The 21,973-nt window shown below is 36.2% G+C and overlaps 1 protein-coding gene across 4 annotated transcripts; it reads left to right on the plus strand.

Annotated features, from left to right (window-relative positions):
* The first annotated feature begins 4,008 nt into the window (after positions 1 to 4,008).
* Positions 4,009 to 21,690, plus strand: LOC127429854 (TBC1 domain family member 15-like). Of its 4 annotated transcripts, none has more exons than XM_051679148.1 (11): positions 4,277 to 4,357; positions 7,876 to 7,977; positions 9,546 to 9,731; positions 9,896 to 10,014; positions 12,026 to 12,129; positions 15,578 to 15,645; positions 15,839 to 15,985; positions 16,533 to 16,623; positions 17,218 to 17,366; positions 18,147 to 18,288; positions 19,430 to 21,690. In XM_051679148.1, the coding sequence occupies exons 3-11, from the start codon at positions 9,596 to 9,598 to the stop codon at positions 19,590 to 19,592; spliced, it is 1,119 nt and encodes a 372-aa protein (XP_051535108.1). In that variant the 5' UTR covers positions 4,277 to 4,357; positions 7,876 to 7,977; positions 9,546 to 9,595; the 3' UTR covers positions 19,593 to 21,690. The 4 variants fall into 4 exon arrangements, with proteins under 4 accessions (XP_051535106.1, XP_051535107.1, XP_051535108.1 ...); XM_051679149.1 differs by lacking the exon at positions 4,277 to 4,357 and adding an exon at positions 4,384 to 4,408; XM_051679146.1 differs by lacking the exon at positions 7,876 to 7,977 and having other exon boundaries at positions 4,009 to 4,357.
* The last annotated feature ends 283 nt before the right edge of the window (positions 21,691 to 21,973 follow it).

A 21,973-nucleotide genomic window follows, 5' to 3' on the forward strand; every position in this document is an offset into this window, starting at 1 on the left:
GTCTCAATTTCTGTATCTTTTTCTTATTTTCAGATGGAGTGGAGGGCGAATCCAGAGATTACTTACTCTACACATTTCTTGCTTTAATGGTTTTATTATCCAAACTTCTTGTATTTATATTTATGAGTTCTGTAGCACTTTTTTCTCCACTTTGAACTGTACTCTCCTGTGTTCCTTAATTTAAAACAGTTTTGTTGCAACAATATATATTCTTGCCATCCTCACAATACCAGCCGTTTTTTTTTTTTTTTTTTTTCGTTATGACAATAGAAGAGGTGGATCATTGTGTGGGCCCATTGTAATTGCTCACACATGTTGTGCCTATATTTTGAACCGTTGAACAGCTACATTCATTTCACAAGAACAATATTTTTTTTTCCTGTCACGTTGTACCAGTGACGACAGAAATAAAGGACTTTTTTCCAACATGAAGTCAAACACCTTCATATGAGGTTTCATATTTATACTAAAACCTATGTGGTCCTATGTCGACAAACATAAACAGAAGTCAGTCAATTTTAGTTTAATCACCAAAAAAGTTATTAAATTATGTATAGAAAATAGCATTTTTGGTAATAATATAAAAAAAAAACTAATATTGCTCTTTACAGAGAATTTTGTTGTACACATTTAGGGAGTCAACTATTAGGCTATGTTGTTATATGCAACTCACATTTTAACATCACTCTTATTTTAACTGTTTGAATACATGTTGGTCCACCGTGCAGTGTGTACAATGTGTGGTAATACAACTTTTAAGCCTTGATTTGTGTTTGAATAAACATTAGCCAAATAGTGTTAAGAAGGTTTGATGAATATACTCTGTGACTAAACCAGACTCATGTGTTTAAATGAGTTCATGCTCATTTGCAGCTGACACAAAACACTGCTTTAAAATAAAACAGTATGCTAATGGAGGAGTATGTCCGATTCCACAGTTTTCATAAAAAAAAGTAAACGAGAAATACCCAGACCTACTTTTTCCAACAAGATTCTGAAGTGTGCATTGCCTGGACACTATACTATCCTATAATGCCTTGGGAACTGAGATGTCACTTTCATTACGTTGCATTTACAAGAACGGCGGTGAACAGCAAATCAGACAGCTCTTCTCGTATGTAAGTGCTATATATACCAAGAAAGTTGTTTCTTGTGCTTAAATGTTGCTTGTTTAACAAGAGTAGAGTAGATTATGTTGTAGAGTAGTTTCTGTTCTAGAGAAGTGCATCCTTCATCAAACACAGTACATACTCTTGTCTGTGCACGATATCGGACGTGTCTTAAAGCGATAGTTCATCCAAAAATGAAAATTCTCTCATCAATTACTCACCCTCATGTCATCCCAGATGTGTATGACTTTCTTTTTTCCTGCAGAACACAAATGAAGAATTTTAGAAAAATATCTCAGCTCTGTAGGTCCATACAATGCAAGTGAATGGTGGCCAGAACTCATAAGTTCCAAAAAGCACATAAAGGAAGCTTAAAATTAGTCCATAAGAGTGGTTAAATCCATGTCTTCAGAAGCAATATGATAGATGTGGGAAGGGCTGGATGCAGGCTTGGGCAGGTGTGGGCTGAGCCCACCCAAACATGAATCTTGCCCACACAATCAAATATTAGGCAAACACGGTATTAAATAAAATATTTTACTTTTACTACTTGTGCATTAGTTTAAAGCAATTTGAGAGTGGGCAGAGTGTTGCAAACTTGTGCTGTATAACACCCCAAACAATCGCACATTAGCAACAGACATTTGTAGTATTTTTCTATACAATTGTAATGTGATAAATAGATAAATCGAGGTAGTATACCATGAGTAAGGATGGTGTTCTACCTCATAGTATAACCTCACCCCAACCCCCACCCCCAACATCAAATCAAATCAAATCAAATCAAATCACATATATGCCATATACACAAGTGCAATGGTGTGTGAAATTCTTGGGTGCAGTTATGATCAACATAGCAGTCGTGAATGTGACAAGACAGTACCAATTTACAATAACATCAACTTAACACAACACAATTTAAAGTCTAATATACACATAATTACACACAACAATGTACAAATAATAACATACACTGTACAGTATACAATACGCACAATATAGATACACATTATTCAATAAAAATAAAAAAGTATATATAGTAGTATATATAGAATGTACAGTAGGCTGTATTGTACTGTATTGACATTCAGGCTGTCGGTTGATAGTCAGTTGTTAAGAGAGAATATAATATAATAATAGTATAATTTATGACAGTCCGGTGTGAGATATAAGAGTAAGAGTAATAAGTGCAGTGCTGTTGTATTTTGATCGTGGGAGATCAAGAGTTCAAAAGTCTGATTGCTTGGGGGAAGAAGCTATCATGGAGTCGGCTGGTGCGGGTCCTGATGCTGCGATATCGCCTACCTGATGGTAGCAGTGAGAATAGCCCATGGCTCAGGTGGCTGGAGTCTCTGTTGATCCTCCGAGCTTTTTTCACACACCGCCTCGTATATATTTCCTGGAGGGAGGGAAGCTCACCTCCGATGATGTGTCTGGCAGTTCGCACCACCCTTTGCAGTGCTTTGCGGTTGTGGGCTGTGCTATTGCCGTACCGGGCGGAGATGCAGCCAGTCAGGATGCTCTCTACAGTGCAGGTGTAGAACCGTGTGAGGATGTGGCGGTTCATTCCAAACTTCCTCAGCCGTCTCAGGAAGAAGAGGCGCTGATGAGCCTTCTTCACAACGACTTCAGTGTGGATGGACCATGTGAGTTCCTCAGTGATGTTGACACCCAGGAACTTGAAGCTGCTGACTCTCTCCACTGGTGCTCCATTGATTGTGATGGGACTGTGCTCTCTATCTCTTCTCCTGAAGTCCACCACAAGCTCCTTTGTCTTACTGACGTTGAGGGAGAGGTTGTGCTCCTGACACCAGTGTGTCAGAGTGTGCACCTCCTCTCTGTAGGCTGTTTCATCATTGTCAGTGATCAGACCTACCACCGTTGTATCATCAGCAAACTTAATGAAGGCATTGGAGCTATGTGTTGCCACACAGTCATGTGTGTACAAGGAATACAAGAGTGGGCTGCGAACACAGCCCTGTGGGGCTCCAGTGTTGAGGGTCAGTTATGAGGAGATGTTGCTGCCTATTCTAACCACCTGGCGTCTGCTTGACAGGAAGTCCAGGATCCAGCTGCACAGCGAGCTGTTTAAGCCCAGAGCCCGGAGTTTCTCATCTAGCTTGGAGGGCACTATGGTGTTGAATGCTGAGCTGTAGTCTACAAACAGCATTCTCACATAAGTGTTCTTTTTTTCCAGGTGGGAGAGAGCAGTGTGTATTGTAGATGCAATGGCATCATCAGTGGAGCGGTTGTTGTGGTAAGCAAACTGCAATGGGTCAAGTGAGAGAGGCAGCACAGAGCAGATGTAATCTCTGATTAGTCTCTCAAAGCATTTGCTGATGATGGGGGTCAGAGCAATGTTTTAAAGCATGTGGGGACTACAGACAAAGAGAGGGAAAGGTTGAAAATGTCTGTAAAAACACCAGCCAAAATAAATATTGAACTGTTTCTCATCCACACCTGTCATATCACTTCAGAAGATATGAATTTAACCACTGGAGTCTTGTGGGTTACCTTAATGCTGCTTTTATGTCCTTTTTTGACCTTCAAAGTTCTGGCCTCCATTCACTTGTATTGTATGGACCTACAGAGCTGAAACATTCTTCTAATAAGTTAATGTGTGTTCTGCAGAAGAAAGAAAGTCTTACACGTCTGGGATGGTATGAAGGTGAGTAAATGATGAGATAATTTTTATTTTTGGGTGAACTACTCCTTTAACTTGCGCCCTCGTGTAAGAGAAAGGAAGGGAGTCCCACCACAAGGAGGAGATATTCCAGCATTTATTTCAGCACTTTCGGCTCAAGGGCTTTAAAAACCTGATGTCACGAGAGAGCATTCAAGTCATATGACAAGAGGAGGGGGTGTGTTTACCTCAAATTACTATCTCGAATGAGCTTTCTGAAGGCAGTGCCGAGGACTTTTACTTGTTGATTCCATCCCAACTATGACCTCACAACAACTTTGATTTTTGGGAGAAAGAGTCTATGAGGAGTTAAGCAGCATGATCGCATCTTGTGATGAATCACATGTAGAAGGGAACGGGAAAAAACATTTGGAAAGTAATGGACCTACTGGGAAAGTTAAGGGAACGAACTGCAGTGTTTCTGCGGGGAACAAGACCATCTGTCGGTCGGTCGCACCCGTGATCGCACCTGCGTCTACCTGTCAGCGCATCTCTCTACCAGGTGTGATGGACGAGGAGGGCAGAGTGGACGAGTCCAGACTCAGGATGTATATATTTAAAAACGGTAATTTTAAATGGTGGTCTTGAAATGACACCTTGGTCATCATGCATATAGGTACTTATATATTGATTTATTATTTTACATATTAACTGCTTTAGATATCATGATATTGAGACAAACTCTTGTGAAAAACTGCTAATGGGATGCTATGAAATTAATTTCTATCATAATTAGGAATCTGGGATCAAAAACGAACCCTCTAAGAATCAAATAAGATCCAACTTGATAAACTAAAGTGAAAAATTAAATAGGATACAACAACAGGGCTAAAGGCACACCTTAAGGATTTTTTTTTTGTTGTTGTTGTTGTTTGTTTGTTGTTTTTTTTTTCAGGTCAACAAAGTGTATCAAGATTTTTTTTTTTATTTTTTATTTTTTTTATGCTTTTTTGTATTGAATATTGATGGAGCAACATTATTTGATGAAAATAAATAACAACTGAAGGCTGTTTTGATTTATAATAAATAAATAAATAAATAAATAAAGGACTGTGTAGCCACCCAAGTGATACTGAGTACTAGCTTAGCGATATTGTGTAGATATAGGGCATCATTTGTCAACTTAGGCAACTACGTTTGAGACAGCAATAAGCTTTTTGAGTAACAAATTAAAATAATGCTTGGCAGTTGGCATTTCATAACATTTCAAGTATTTTTTTAACAAATTAATCTCCATTGTGATTGGATCAGTCAATGTGATCCCACTTTGAACATTCTTTATAACAAATCTCTTCCCACATAGAAAATCAGTGTGTTTAAAGAGGGCCTTTAGCCCCTGCAACAGGGAGGCTTTTTACCCCAAATACTATCCTTTCACTTATTGGACAGTTATTGAAAAACATTTTATTTAATTAGCTTGAACGAAACTGAAAATGACAAATAAGTACTTTTACTCAAATAAATGTGATAATTTCAGGGATTCTCATTAGCTACGTAAATTTGTAACATTTAAAAAAATTATTAAATATTAGATTAAATTACCTTAAAATCAAACTATAGACATTGCACGCAAAGATCTCATAGATCAGGAAAATGTTGCAGTACATAGTGACAAAGTGACAGGTGTTTAGGAAAGTATTGTGGTAGTTTATGATGCTGTTCAGTGTTTTGGGAGAAAGTGTTTACCCCCATTGCCCCATTGTACCCTAAAATTAGGAATGTCAGTTTATGCAGTAAGGTCATTTTGGTTCATAGATCTTAATAAGACTGCTTCCAAATTATAATAGACTTTCCATTCCATTACTTTTTATGACAAGGGAAAGGTAGGACAGAAATTATGAAAGTTATTCTTTCACCTTCATCGTTTTATTACAGTATTCGATCTCTGCCACATATAGCCTATTCTAAACACCTTTTTTATTGTATTCAAATGGAAGCATTTGACCTATCTGCCTAGTTTAATACACCATAAAACCCTGATTGACTTGGAATCAGTGGCCTACCCATCCTCTTCCTGTCAAGTGCTAGTCAAGTGATGCATTGCCCAACAAAGTTATGAAAATGTCCTTGGTAAATCGAAGAACTGTAGATTCTAGGCCATGTAGAACTACAGTCATGAGATTCATGTTTAAAGCATTGGCCATACTTTAGATGTGACAACTGAAAGCATGGTCCATAGGAGTTTAATTAAGAGAAATGTTCCTTCAGAAAGTACTGTAATAGTCAAACAAGACAGCGAAAGGCATGCTAACAGTTGTGTCTTTGTTAAACAATTGAGTTGCAGGTCATGCATATGCAGAAGTAACTGGTATTGGCTGGGAAGGCTGGTATAATGTTCATTGTTTTCAAGCTGGTCTGTATAGTTATAGTATCTATAACTGAAAACTAGCCATGTCAAGTATGGTATACCAGACCAGGAACAACCCTGCAAGAAACCAAGATAGGCCTGCAGTTACTAGGTCAACCCGGTTGATACTTTGATCTTACAATTGAACAAACACTCATCCTTTAGGATACTTTGTGTTGAATATGTTAACATTCTTTACTCTGTCCCTCAGAATCAGAATCTTATGTCTTCTTCATTTAAATGAATATTCAGGGTTCAACACAATTTAAGCTCAATCGACAGCGTTTGTGGCATCCCTTACAAAAATTGAGAGTTCACTGCAAATTTGCTGCAAATTCATCACAGATCATTTTCACATGCAAATGAGCTTCGTGGCAAACATGTGGCAAATTTTTCATTGTTGCCAAAGGTTTGCAGGAGGTTCACCACTAGCGGTGAAGAGCTGCAAACTTCCGGGAAACATTTGAGGCAAATCACAAGCTCATTTGCCTGTAAAAATAACAAGATGCAAATTTGATTTTTTTGTAAGGGATAATATTGATTACCACAAAATTGTATTTCGACAAGACATAAAGGATATGCATGTTAACATGATTTTAGTGTGATAAAATTGCTTAGTAACATTTTCTGTGTTAAGTTATAGCCAATTTTACAACTTCATTACCATGACAATGTAATGTCAACAAACCCTAAAATGACTGTTAAAAATTACGATTTAAACAACTTTACAGCTCAAATAATACACACATTTTAACAGGAGAATTAATGCAAGTGCGTTTATAAAGTTATGAGCTTCACATTTATGTTTAAACCCTCCAAAAACTGTCTCCATTCACTTTCATTGTAAGTGCCTCACTGTAACCTTGATTATTTCTTTTTCTTTTTTTTTTTTCTAAGAAAAGGAGGGATGAGTCAAAATAATTTTTTGTGGTAATCAACATTATGCTACAAATGCTGTCGATTGAGCTTAACTTATATTGAACTTGGAATATTCAAATCTGAGTTACAATTTGCAGTGGAATTGAATGGGGCCAATTGTAAATGTTAAAATACTTACTGTTTCAAAAGTATAAAGTATAAAGCCACAAATGCTGTCAATTGAGCTTAACTTGTATTGATCCCGGAATATTCCTTCAATGTCAAGACATTCTGTTATTTCACTTTTTTTAAGAATCTCCAAATTTCTGTTTATTTTCAGAAGAAAAAAGAAAAAAAAATAGAAATCTGAGATTTTTTTTCAATATGATCTCAGAAAATGGGACCTCACTGTATGATTTTATAAAAGTTTGTTTAAATCATGGAAGCCACAGGGCGATCATCTAATTTGTATCTTTTTGAATAATCTTGTTTAATCAGCTTCATAAATCTCACATTTGTACGGAATACAACAAAATAATCATACATTTTAGCAGCTGTGTTCCAAGCTGGGCTTGGTTGTAATCCTCTCAAAGTTATCAAGAGGCCTCCAAAGTAGCTGTTGGTCATTGCATCATCACTGCTCATGAGATCCAATCACATTTGTACATAGGCTACTGTAATATGCAGGAACACACTATAATCTTACTGCAAATGTGTGTTGCACGAGTGTGTGATGCAAATGTGATCACATCATATAATTTTGTTCCAAACCCGCATGACTTTTATTTCATACGTGAATGACTAAACGAAATGTTAGGGAGAATGTTTGCCTCAATCACTATTCACTTTTATTGCATCTTTTTTTTTTTTTTTTTCAGACAGTGACAGTGAAAGTGAATGATGACTGAGACTGAACATTCTGCGTAACATTTCCTTTTGTTTTCCACGGAAGAAAGAAAACCATACGGTTTCGCATGGGGGTGAGTTAATGATGACAGAATTGTAATCTTCAGGTGAACTATCTCTTAAAAAACACAATATAATTCCAGATAGATAGATAGATAGATTAGATAGATATTAGAGTCAGAGCTGAACTGGCAATAGAGTTGAAACATTTACAGAACATGCAGACGACGATGATAACATTCCTTCAGTGAATTCATGCTCTGCATGAAGGGCTTCTCATCTTCAAAACACATTCCTCTCATTCGTTGACATGAGATTTTGTGCAAAGCGCAAACAAATTGCATAATGAGGTCCTCTCAAACTCTGTAAGAAGGGGGATCAAGCTGACATAGAAGGGGATTAGAGGTTGTTTTTGTCCTGCGTGGACCTTCAAACTCTTTCTGTTCCAACCAGGCAAACACATTGTGAAATGCTGAACTAGATTGGCCTCTGTATTTGAGCTAATGAGATTTAGTATGTTTCATGCAATTCATTCCTTTAAAGTGATGCAATCAAATTGTGAAGCTACTTATCAATGACAATAAGGATGCTGTCGGTTTGTTTACTCAAGTAATTCGTTTAAACTCTTTATTGTTCTTGTATCATTGCCACACTCCGTAGTAAGGTTATCCGATAGTTAAAGGGATAGTTCACCCAAAAATGAAAATTCTCTCATGATTTACTCACCCTCCTGGCATGCCAGATGTGTATGACTTTCATTCTTCTGCAGAATAAAAATTAAGATTTTTAGAAGAATATTTCAGCTCTGTAGGTCCTCACAATGCAAGCGAATGGGTGCCAAAATTGTGAAGCTCCAAAATCCAGATAAAGGGAGCATAAAAGTAATCCATATGACTCCAGTGGTTAAATCCATGTGTTCAGACACAATATGATAGGTGTTGGTGAGAAACAGATCAATGTTTAAGTCATTTTTGTCATAAATTCACCTCCCTGCCCATTAGGGGGCGATATGCACGAAGAATGTGAATCGCCAAAAACAGAAGAAGGAGAAGGTGAAAGTGGAGGAATAAGTTATTGATTAAAAGTAATTAAAAAATATTGATCTTTTTCTCATCCACACCTATCATATCACTTCAGAAGATATGAGTTTAATCACCAGAGTCGTCTGGAGTACCTTTATGATGCCTTTATGTGGAATTTGGAGCTTCAAAAGGTTGGCACCCATTCACTTGCATTGTATGGACCTACAGAGCTGAAATATTCTTCAAAAAATCTTCGTTTGTGTTCTGCAGATGAAAGAAAGTCACACAGATCTGGGATGGAATGAGGGTGAGTAAATTACGAGATCATTTTTATTTTTGGGTGAACTATCCCTTTAACAACTTCAAAAGATCCAAATGATAGAATGAACTAGAAGTGTTTTTCAATAGAGTAGGCCTGCTTCTAGAGCAGTTTAAGGGGTCATTATCATACATTTTTACTTTTATGACTTTAAATATTAATTATTTATTGAAATGTGTTGCACTTTTACAGCTTGCTGAAATAAATAGAAAATGTTTCTTTCCATGTCTCAAGCAATGTTTTCAAATTACACCTGCAAATCATTTGCTAATGCATGACTTGTTCTGTTTGGGTGTTTCAGGTGGTGTGTCGCCTGAGGAACGGGGTCAGGTATGGCGCTTTCTGTTTGGGATGTATCCCTGCAGCTCAACAGCTCTGGAGCGCCCCCTATTGCTGGAGCAGATGGCAGTGCGCTATCAGGCCATGAAGAGGAAATGGCAACAGCTGCTTCCTGGAGCCGTTTGCCTGCGTCTCAATGGCACAGATGGTAAATTATATTCTTGGGTAGAACTTCTGCATTCTTATATGGAATAATAAACCCTTAAAGTTAGCATTAATCCCCCACTGATATGATATTTAAAGTGTCTTGATTCATTACTGACATGTTGTGGCAATGTGAAAGAATCACAATACTGTTTCTTTTTTTACTAGGGGAACTCTTGACAGCTGTGAAATATTTTGATCAGAGGCAGGACAGAGAGCGCAATCGGCAGCAGTACCGGTCAGAAGAGGTCAAAGAGAGGTTGTCTTTTTTGGAGCTGCAGGCTCAGGTAAATATATACATACTACATACTCTACTAATTATTTTTTCCTTAAAGGGATAGTTCTCATAAAATGAATATTCTGTCATCATTTTCTCACCCTCATCCCATCCCAGATGTGTATGATTTTCTTTCCTCTGAAGAACACAAATTAAGATTTTTAAAACAATATTTCAGCTCTGTTGTTCCATTCAATGCAAGTGAATGGTGGCCAGAATTTTGAATCTTTAAAAAGCACATAAAACTAGCATAAAAGTAATTACTAATACTCCAGTGGTAAATTCCATATCTTAAAGTCCTTTTTTACTATAAATCTGGATGGGTGAGTAAATGATGAGAGAATTTAATTTTTTACCCGGATCAAACCTTGACCTCCCTGACCTTCATCGTGACCAAATCACTGCAAGGAAATAAAACTTTTTTTATTTTGTAATATATTATTATTAGGGCTGTCAATCGATAAAAAATTTTTATCGAATTAATTACATGGTACGGCGATTAATTAATCGAATTAATCGCAATTGATCGCATATATAAATATTTGCTTAGAAAGCCCCACAAATAACAATAATTCAAAGAATAATAATTAAATACTTATAAACAATTATATTTAAATCATTATAAATAAAATATATATTATAAAAAATAATAATATAGATAATTAAAATGCATTGTATCATTGTGGCACACAACTAAAGCATTAAAACAGATGGTAACACTTTACAATAAGGTTCCATTTGTTAACATTAGTTAATAACATTAGTTAACATGAACTAACAATGTGCAATATTTTTACAGCTTTTATTAATCTTAGTTCATGTTAATTTCAACATATACTAATACATTTCTCAAATCAAAAGTTGTGTTTGTTAACATTAGTAAATGCATTATGAACTAACATGAACTTACAATCAACAATTGTATTTTTATTAACTAATATTAACAAAGATTAATAAATGCTGTAAACAATATATTGTTAACTGTTTGTTCATGATACATAATGCATTAACTAATATGAACAAATAGAACCTTATTGTAAAGTGTTACCAAAAAGACAATTTAAAAAGTGGCTTTAGTATGCAATATTTTGTTTATTTCCATATTATTGAACTTATGTCATCTGCCTATCATTGGCTTACAGTTCACACAATCCATTTTGCGATAGAATTCGTCAATCAGTCCGAGATATATTTATTATGAGGGCTTTTCTAAGGATGCGTCAATGCACACCTGCGTCAGATGCTTTTGGAGCGTCTCGTTTGCGTCGCGTCATAAACATACCGTTTTTAGGTCGCTGTGTCAAGTTAAACATAGTTTCAAGCTTAGAAAATCACGTCTTGAGATCCTTGCATTCATATTTGCGCTCTATCAAGCTGTGTTTGAACGCAAGACTGTGTTCTTATCTTGTTTTGTCTACTGTCGTTGAGTGTGGTTTGTTCTCTGTATAACCGCCTTGCCCAAACATCTGAATTTCACTTACTGCCCCCTGGAGAAAACAGGTGGTACTTCAGGCTTGAATTGCTCAGATGGAAGGATTCCTTATCACGGTCCGGGGACACAATTACTTGCATTATTATTTTTTTTGTGCGTTATTTTTTATATAATTAATCGCATGGAATTAACGCGTTAAATCGACAGCCCTAATTATTATAAGTAGTATTTATGGAAATATTAATAGTGGAGACAGGAAACAGGACAGGAAAAAGTGGGACAAAAGGCAAAATCGAACCCAGGTTGTCTGCACGAAAAGCTCACACGGACGTTACACCCCACGTCACTGCAGCGACAGGGGTGCAGTTGTCTTCAGTTTCTGTGTTTCCACCAGACTACTGCAGTGCAAATTGCTGCACTGTGTGGCAGGCTATATTTACACCTAGCGCAAATAGTCACTCCGTTTTGGTTTTGTTTTTTGCTCTGGGGGAAAAAAGGTTCACCAAACTGTTCCTAATATGACCAGTAAGGTGTATTTACAATGTAAATCGGGTTAGTTTTGATTTCATGTTGACTTTTTAATGTGCAGGTGCTGTTTGAACGGGTAACCTTCGACCTGGAAGAGCTTCAGGAGGCCATACGCATTATTGACAAGGATGTTCCCCGAACGGACAGAGATCTGCCTTACTATCGGTAAGACCTAACGAAGTTGTGCATATAATATGCCAAATACAGAAAATGCTGTATGTGCAACTTTTTCTGGTTTCAATACAAGCTAAGCTCAATCAACAACATTTGTGGCATAATGTAGATAACTGCAAAAAATTATTTTTACTTGCCCCTCCTTTTCTTTAAAAAAAAAAAAAAAGGAAAAATCTGGGTTACCGTGAGGCACTTACAATGGAAGTGAATGGGGGCCAATTTTTGAATGTTAAAATACTCACTGTTTCAAAAGTATAGTCACAAGACATAAAGGATATGCGTGTTAATGTGATTTTAGTGTGATAAAATCACTTACTAACCTTTTCTGTGTAAAGTTATAGCCAATTATACAACTTTGTTGTCATGACAATGTAATGCCAACGAACCCTAAAACCCTAAAATGATAGTAAAAATTACCATTTATACAACTTTACAGCTCAAATAATACATGAGTTTTAACAGAAGAATTAATGCTAGTGCTTTTATTAAATTATAAGTTTCACATTTCTGTTTAAACCCTCCAAAAATTGTCCCCATTCACTTCCATTGTAAATGACTCACTGTAACCTCCATTTTCACTTTTTTTAAAGAAAGGTAGGGACGAGTTTAAATTAATTTTGTGGTAATCAACATTATGCCACAAATGCTGTCAACTGAGATTAACTTGCATTGAACCCAGAATATTCCTATAACATCTTGTTCTGGCTCTATGGAGCTCAAAACAACAGAGACAGACATGCACTTAGCAGGCTTTGTTTATGCCTCAATGAATGATTATATCTGCTCACTTCCTTAAAGACTTCCTTGTTCAGATGATTGATTTTCTTTTGTTCATTTTTATGGCTGTATAGCCACTATATAGCATAGTGCTTCCGTGTTAATAAGGTCTGCTGTCTTTTGTGTGATAGTCTAGAACAGATCCACCATCTCTGTTTTGCCTTTGGTGCAATTGGAAACGGGAATTAGCACTGACATTTCAGAGATAGTCTACATTTTTAAAGTTGACCTGTAAAGTTCAATGTTGTTGGACTGTTATACATGATGTTACTTTCGTCAAACAACACAGTTCCTCAGAATTCTTCGAAGTCAGTTATTCCGTACTCATGTTTAAACAGACAAGGTGTGTGAAACATATGGCTCATTTTCCATCACATATGTTGGTTGCCAGTGCTAAGCATTGCCACACCAGTTTATCAAACAACCTTGGAACTCAAAGCAACTAACACTCATATCAGCCCTCATATCAGATTGGGAGAGAGGTTCTATCACACCATTTTACTGTGGTTAAACAATAACTAGCTGATGATTTGAATACTGTCAGTTTTGCTCACTGCAAATAGACCATGTAGAATTCACAATAATGCCAGTTTAGTAGCAGTAGAAATGTGTAACTCTTGCCTGAATCCACTGAGGCCTTTGGTTCTAAACTGTAATGTGATAATTACATTTTTCTTTTTCTTTTTTTGGGGGGATTTTCTCCCCTTTTTCTTCCGAATTTGGAATGCCCAATTCCCAATGTGCTCTAAGTCCTCGTGGTGGCGTAGTGACCCGACTCAATCCGGGTGGCGGAGGATGAATCTCAGTTGCCTCCGCGTCTGAGACCATCAACCCACGCATCTTATCACGTGGCTTGTTGAGCACGTTACCGCGGAGACATTGCGCATGTAGAGGCTTCACGCCATCCATCATGGCATCCGCGCACAACTCACCACGCGCCCTACAGAGAGCGAACCACATTATAGCGAGCACGAGGAGGTTACCCCATGTGACTCTACCCTCCCTAGCAACCGGGCCAATTTGGTTGCTTAGGAGGCCTGGCTGGATTCACTTAGCACACCTTGGGATTGGAACTCGCGAACTCCAGGGGTGGTAGTCGGCGTCTTTACTCGCTGAGCAATTTCTGAACAATTTGTAAACATTGGATGCACAACAATCACTCATGCAAAATTAAGACAACTTTAGCCAAATATAAATGAAAAAAATATATACTGACTTATCTCAAAACTCCTTCATAAAAGGTATTACTATTATATTATCATTTATTATTACACTAGGCATAAATAGCACCTGCTACACTGCGCAGCTATTTGCACTCAAGTAGTCTGATGGAAACACACAAATTAAAGACAAACTGCACCCTTAAGTGTGGTTGCAATGGCGTTGTGTGTAAAACGATATGGATGTGCTTTTTTCGTGCAGATGACCCGGGTTCGATGCCCCCTTTTGTCCCACTTTTCACTTTTATATCGCAAATGAATTTAAAGGTTGATTGCCTCGCAGTGATTTGGTCACATTCGGGGAGTTGAAAGAAATGTTTGATATGGGTAATATTAACCAGTGCTTTACTATAGTAATATTGTAGTAACTATGTTTTTTGGCGGAAGCCATAGTTTTAATGCAATTAGCCATGGTGTTACTACAGTAATATGGTGTTAATATAGAAACCATGTTTAATTTTGTAGTTATGATTTTACTACAAAATACCACGGTGAAATGATGGTTACTGTAGTAAAACCATGGTTAATTTTTGTAAGGGAAGGTTAGGGTTGGGTTTTGGGTTAAGGTTTGGTGTAGGGAGTCTGGGGGGTTGCAGCATGAAGCATTTACATGTTTACATTGATCATGGTATAAATATTGTCGGGGTGGGGGGGTGGGGGGGGGGGGGTTTAGGGGGGGCTGTACTTGCTTGATTTGACCCCCCCGGAATCTACGCCCCTGAGTGAATGCTACTTTGGGTAGGTTAATTTTTTAATGTCACTTTCTGCATAGCCACATACCTTGAAGTCTTGGACAATTTGATATTGAACAATTTCACTGTTCTTGCCCAGGGGGAAAAAAAAAACAAAAAAACAATTGTGTGGCACAAAACGATAAAAAACTCAAATAAATTAGAAAAGGTAACATACAAAAATATCAAAACAATGTTTTTTGCAAGCGAATATTGTGATTAATAAACTGTATAAATGTATGTCATTTAAATGTGACAACACCTGACGTTTATGATCAAAAAATGTATTTTTTTTTTTCCTAAAAATATCTATTCATAAAATAGTTATTCCAGTGTGAGTTGATTATGTTTGCTTGTTTACCAAGGAGCTGTTACAAAAAAATATTATGATAGTGAAAATTTATTTTGAGGGATGAATTCACAAAAGTGATTCTAATTTAAGAGGGTTTTGATTTAGGTGATTGAAACAGCATACAAAACCACTGCTAGAGAAAACACACATTTGTACAATTTGAGTTTTGACAAATCGTAATACACAATAAAATTATTGCATGTGAGCATCAAAGGTCCTGTCATTTATTGTTTTTCTCTTTTAAAAATACATACCAACTTATTAAATTGCTCCTACAACAATTACAATTATTTCTTATAAAAAATAACTTTCTAATCTGCTGTTTTTTGTTTGTTTTTGTTTTTGTTTTTTTTTCACAGGAATGAAGGCTTGGGAAACCTACTTGTGTTAAGAGATATCCTGATCACATTTGCTGCTTTTCATCCAGGTATTTGGTTGTAAACATATTTGTCCTTTCATATTTGGATTTATTTGTTCAGATGTGTTCGTTTGCGTGAAACCTATTTCTCCTAGGAAGAGGGTGGCTGAATTGAGAAGTCTTATGTTCATTTTCTGTTGTGTGTGTGAATAGTTTTCAAGCTTTATCATCAGTTTCTTGCACTCATTCTCTTTCTCTGCAGAAGTGAGTTACGCTCAGGGTATGAATGACCTGTGCAGCCGCTTTCTGGAGGTACTGGACTCAGAAGTAGACACATACTGGAGTTTCTCCTGTTACATGGAGAAGTTTTCCAAAGACTTCTGTGCTGATGGACTGTATCGCAAAATGGGTGGGTTACCCTGTTAATAAAAATATTGATTCTATGTTTTTTAGTGATCAACCAATATTGGTTTGGATGACTGATATGATACTGATTATTTTAGTGTTAAATTGTCCTATAATAAACAATATGATTAACTGATTTTTAATTCTTGTTATATTTCTGATTTTAGGCACATTAACAACTTAATCATTTATCAGTAACCTCTGGTGGGCTGCTTTACAAAAGTAATATTGTGCACAGTCTCCAAATAACTAATTTGACTAATTTTAGTAGCAATATACAATTGTTTAAAGCCCATCACTTAATTAATATTTAAAAATTAAAGTCTTTTGTGCCCATCTTTATCTGTAGACCTGATATTAAAGAACCTATAACTGATTAAGTGGAAAAGTATAAATATTGGTTAAAAAAAGTATCGGTCAGAACGATTATAGGTCGATCTCTAATTTTTTTCATGAGTGTTGCAAAGGGGTGGAACTCTTAATTTTTAATTGTTCGTAATAGCGTATTGGTAAAAACTGTAAAAAGCTGTTTCTGCTGTGGTGTTTCTCAGAGTTGGAGGCTGCTTTACTAAAGGAACTGGATCCTCAGCTGCATTCTCATCTGGTCACAGATAACATGGATAGACTCACATTCTGTCACAGGTGTGTGTGTGTGTGTACATGTTTATACTACATTGTGGGGACCAAATGTCCCCACAAGGATAATAAAATCTGAGATCACCTACCTTGTGGGGCCCAGCCACCGGTCCCCACGAGGGAAATGGCTTATTAAACATACTAAACAATGTTTTTTTTTGAAAATGTAAAAATGCAAAAAGTTTTCTGTGAGGGTTAGGTTTAGGGGTAGGGTTAGGGTTAGGGGATAGAAATTATCATTAGATCTGTATAAAATCCATAAAATGCATGGAGGGCTATGGAGAGTCCCCACAATGATATAAAAACAAGTTTGTTTGTGTGTGTGTGTGTGTGTGTGTGTGTGTGTATGTGTGTGTGTATACAGGGTGATTTCAGCTAAATTAGGCCACTTTTTAAAATTGAGATGATTGTCAAAAAGTGTCCGACTTTACTTGAATTCACCCTGCCTGCTCTACTTTACTTCATTGTTTTTCCAACCTAACTCATTTTCTTCTATTTGTCTCTCCTACTTTATTTACATACCATCGCTTTTCTTTTCTAGTCGTCAGTTGGTAATTAATATAGCATGACTCTTCCCAAACCACCCTTCATTATCTTTAGGTGGCTGCTGTTGGGTTTCCAGCGTGAGTTTCAACACAGCGATGCTCTGCGTCTATTTGAAATTCTCAGCTGTGATCACCTGGAGCTCATCTCACAGCAGGTGGATCGAGCTCGATATCGGGAGAGACTGGCGCGAAAACACAGCCTGGGTATGAGTTGAGGTCATGGGTTTGATTCAGAGAATGCATGGACGGATAAAATTTACTGTATAGATAAAAGGCATGCTGTAAAGTGACTGCCGAAAGCATTCATGTAAATGTTTTTAGGCAATCAGACTTAGGATTGTTGTGAAGTGATAGGCACCTGAGTGGCACCATCAAGTTTTTTGATTGGGTAGCATGCAGGCTGCAATCTTTTTTGCTGTCTACTGAGTCTAGGGCTGTCACAGAAACAGGTGTGATTTCTCATGACATCTGTTTCAGTTATACTGTATCTGTCACTTAATCGCAGCAGCTTTGATGTAATACATTGACAAATAAGGTTGTCCGAGGTGATAACAAAAAGATCTTTTAATAATCTAGCTTAAAACACACGTCAAGATTGTAAAAATTTAATCTTTGTGTCCAAATTGGTTTCATATAGTTTTGAAAAACATTTGTTGCATTTTCTAAAAAAGAAAATAAACAAAAAATAAAATAAATTAAAAAAAAATTAAGGACACCACAAATGTCATGTGGTGACATTTCAAGTCACCACATGACCATCAAGTAAAATGTATTACTTTCCTTGCACCTTTAAAACATGTGTACATGTATTACGTGTGTACGTGTGTATCTTGATATGTTTAATGTACATTGTTTTTTTTATAACTTAAGAGATCTGGTCCAAAACAATAAATAAATGAGCGTCACTTCATTGACCCACAGACTTAATACATTTAATGTGATTTTTTTAAACACTATTTTGATTTGTGATTGTGTGATCTCCAGAGGATGAACCTTTGACGGAAGCTCAGGCAGTCAACACAGACTTCACCTTTGAACTCTTCATGTGTGCTACTATCCTGCTGGAAAACAGAGATACTCTACTGAACTGCAGGAATGAGGTGCAGCTCATTCAGTTTACAAGCAGGTGTGTGTGGGGATGAGTTTTTAGATTGGTACCCTTTCGAATTTATTATCAATTAGATCCATTTTGGAATTTAGGATATGCACTTTTTGTATCCTTGTTGTTATCTTGATATTTTATTACCTTTATACAGATGTTAGAAATAGAGGTATTCAGTACAGTGGCTCCAATAATTAGTACAATTTAGCCACACATTTTTAAATCACTTTCAACTAGCTGGTCTCAAGATGATTTTTGGGATGTATGATGTCAGGCCCCCTCAAATTCACACAGGTGTCTTAGCTAACAGAGTAACAACAGGTCCACTAACATTTCCCAACCAAAAAGTTTCCAAACACTTTTTGTCTTCATTTCAAAATGTACTGAATATCTGTTGTTTTATCATTTAAATCCTATCAAACTTCTTTTAAAAAAACTATTTAGCTTAAAAATGTGCTGTATAAATCCCACTTGGTTTAATATTTTGTCATGTAATGCAATGAAATTCTTACATTATGTGTACAGTAGCTTAAAGGAATATTCCAGGTTCAATACAAGCCAAACTCAATCAACAGCATTCATGGCATAATGTTGATTACCACAAAAAATTTTTTAATCTCGTCCCTTGTTTATTAAAAAACAAAAAGTACAGGAAAGTGTTTACAATGGAAGTAAATGGGAACAGTCCAGAAACGTTAAAATACACATTGTTTTAAAAGCATAATTTCAGTGTGATAAAATCACTTAGTAATCTGATCAGTGTAAAGTTTTATCCAATATTATAACTTTATTGTCAGAACAATGCAACGTCAGTAAACACCATGTGGAACTGAGATGTTATCACATTGATATCATGTTAACATTTATATTTCTTACGTCTTGTGATTATACTTTTGAAACAGTGTGTATTTTAATGTTTATAGACTGGCTCCATTGACTTCCATTGTAAATGTCTTACAGTAACTGCAATTTTTTCAAATACATTTTTTGTGGTAACCAATATAATTCTACAAATGCTGTTAATTGAGCTTAACTTGCATTGAACCCAGAATATTTCTTTAAATGTCCAAATGCAGTTTGGGGCCACTGTATAATTGAGTGTTTTCATGTTTCTCACGGAGCACAAGAAGTTACCAACAAGTCTAACAGTGCTGTCACTGGTCAGTCTGCAGGGCAAGTTGGACCTGAACAGCACCTTACAAAAAGCTGAGGAACATTTTTATAACTACTGCAAACGCTCAGCTTGGGACTATTTGAGCGCTCGCTATCGCTTGCGCAGAAGCAAAGAGGACAACTTCTTATATCAACTCCGTAACCTTTTCTCCTGAGACCAAAAGGCCTGCATGGAATTTTTCTGGGAAAGGTGTTGTTGACTGATACTCATGAAACTCAGGGTCTTGGGCTTTGTGCTCCCATGGGACCATCTGATTTTATTCTGAAGAATGATGCTGCTTTTAGCTGGGTATTGATTCAGGAATAATTCAAGGATGAAGGATTTTCCATTCCAAACCATTTCAGTTTCTTCTAAGATGATTGTTGGATCTCAGTTTATGAGCCTTCTATTATGGTGTCAGGGTTTAGTTCTCCAACAAATGAAAATTCACTTATTATTTACTCACCCTCATGTTGTTCCAAACCCATATGCTCTTGTTTTTTGTTTTGTTTTTCCGTGGAATACAAAAAGGAGAAATTTTGAAGAATCGTTACACAGCTCTTTTTTATACTGCAACAATTTATTGTGACCGCAACTGTCAAGCTCCAAAAGAAAAACAAAAAACAAAACAAAAAAAAAACACTACATGTACCATATAGTTAGTCCAAATGGCTTTAATTTATTCACTGAAAGTCTTCCATTCCGCCAAAGCTTTTCAATCTCATTCAGTATGTGTCTGATTCAAAGATTGAGCATTGACATGTCACGCCAGGTTTGAAGCTATTGGTTCTTGTACGTGAACTTTTATGGTGTTTTGTTTAGCACTTTTTGTTGTCTTCCAAATAATAGCATGCAGGTTTGAAATGACTTGAGGGTGAATAAATAAATGACAGAATTTTCATTTTAGCTTGAACTATTCCTTTTAAGAAATAAGACACTTACTTGATTACTTTAAATACTTCACCACCATAGTTTTAATTACCTTTTACCCTCATTGTGCTTGAAAATATAGGTAGCATTTTGGAATAATTTTTTTTATTATTTTTTTTATTCTTTTGGTATCACTCAACACTTGATTAAGCCCATTGACTGCAGATATGCTTCATTTGTTACAGTGAAGCATGCAATATCAGACTTGGCAACACAGGGAATAGAAATTCTACTGCTAATCTAAGCAGGACCTGACCTGTGAGTATTATTCAATCTCACAAGTATCAAGTGCTGGCTTATGTATAGGCCACATTAGAACACAATATAATAATAAACACTTGCTGTTCAGATGTAAAGTTCTAGAAGACCCTCTGTAGTGTTCCATGACCAAATGTAAAGAGTTCTCAAATTTCAACTCATCAGAAATAGCTTATTGAGGGGTTGGGGGTGACACCAGGACCCCCTTTACCCTGAGTCTGTACCCTTGTTTTAATATGTAAAGGCCACGAAATATAAGTGTACATGGGTATGTGGAATATTATACAAATAATGTCACTTTTAAATAGGATGCAATGGTTAAATCATTTCTTAAATGTATATTTGGTTATTATGAACTGACAAAATATGACACTACTTATTCAGAGAGTGAGTGCTGTTAAAGTGTGTTTTCTACAGAATGACCGATCAACACTTCGGGGATCGGGGACTGTTATTTTAATGCAACCCACAGATTTTTGGATTATACTTTGAAGTTTGCACATCATTTTATGGTGTTTTAAATGAATGTTTAGGGTTCAATACAAGTTATGTTCAATCGACAGCATTTGTAGCATAATGTTTTTTTTTTTTTTTTTGACTTGTCCCTTGTTTATTTAAAGAAAAAGAAAAAATTGTGCTTACAATAAGGCACTTATAATGGAAGTCAATGGGGTCAGTCCATAAACGTTAATAAACACACTGTTAAAAGCATAGCCACAAGATGTAAACATTATACATGTTTACATGATATTAGAGTTATAATATTTATTTTCTGCATTATGTTAGTGTGATAAAATTGCTCACAGGGTTTAAACATAGGGTTGCATTGTCATGGCAACACTTCGTCCCATCACTTTCATTGTGAATGCCTTTCTATAACAGCAATTTTTGCTTTTTATTTATTTCTATTTTTATATAAACAAGGGACAAGTCTATATAATTATTTTGTGGTAATCAATATTTTGCCACAAATGATATTGAGCCTAACTTGAATTGAACCTAGAACATTACTTAAATTAATGCAGCAAGAGTTAAAAGCAATGTTAAATAAAGTGTTTGAATCCCAGACTGCTTTTCTTTCTTTATTTTATTTTATTTATTTATTTTTTTGTTTTTTTTTGTTTGAGGTGACAGAGCTATGTGATGTCTCTGTACTTCATATCGTTCATGAACTGTATACTGTATATGAGTGTGTATGTGTGAGAGATGTTGAGAGGGAAAGGGTGTGAGTGTTTTATTTTAAGATTACTGTGACATTTAAGCTGTCTCTTTCTAGAGAGTCACTTCACAAAAATAGACTCATCCACACTGGCCTTTTTGATTCCACAATACTGCCCTAAAGTAACATATTCTTGTGAAATAAAGTGT

Source organism: Myxocyprinus asiaticus, chromosome 39 (assembly GCF_019703515.2).
Source record: "Myxocyprinus asiaticus isolate MX2 ecotype Aquarium Trade chromosome 39, UBuf_Myxa_2, whole genome shotgun sequence".
NCBI lineage: Eukaryota > Metazoa > Chordata > Actinopteri > Cypriniformes > Catostomidae > Myxocyprinus > Myxocyprinus asiaticus.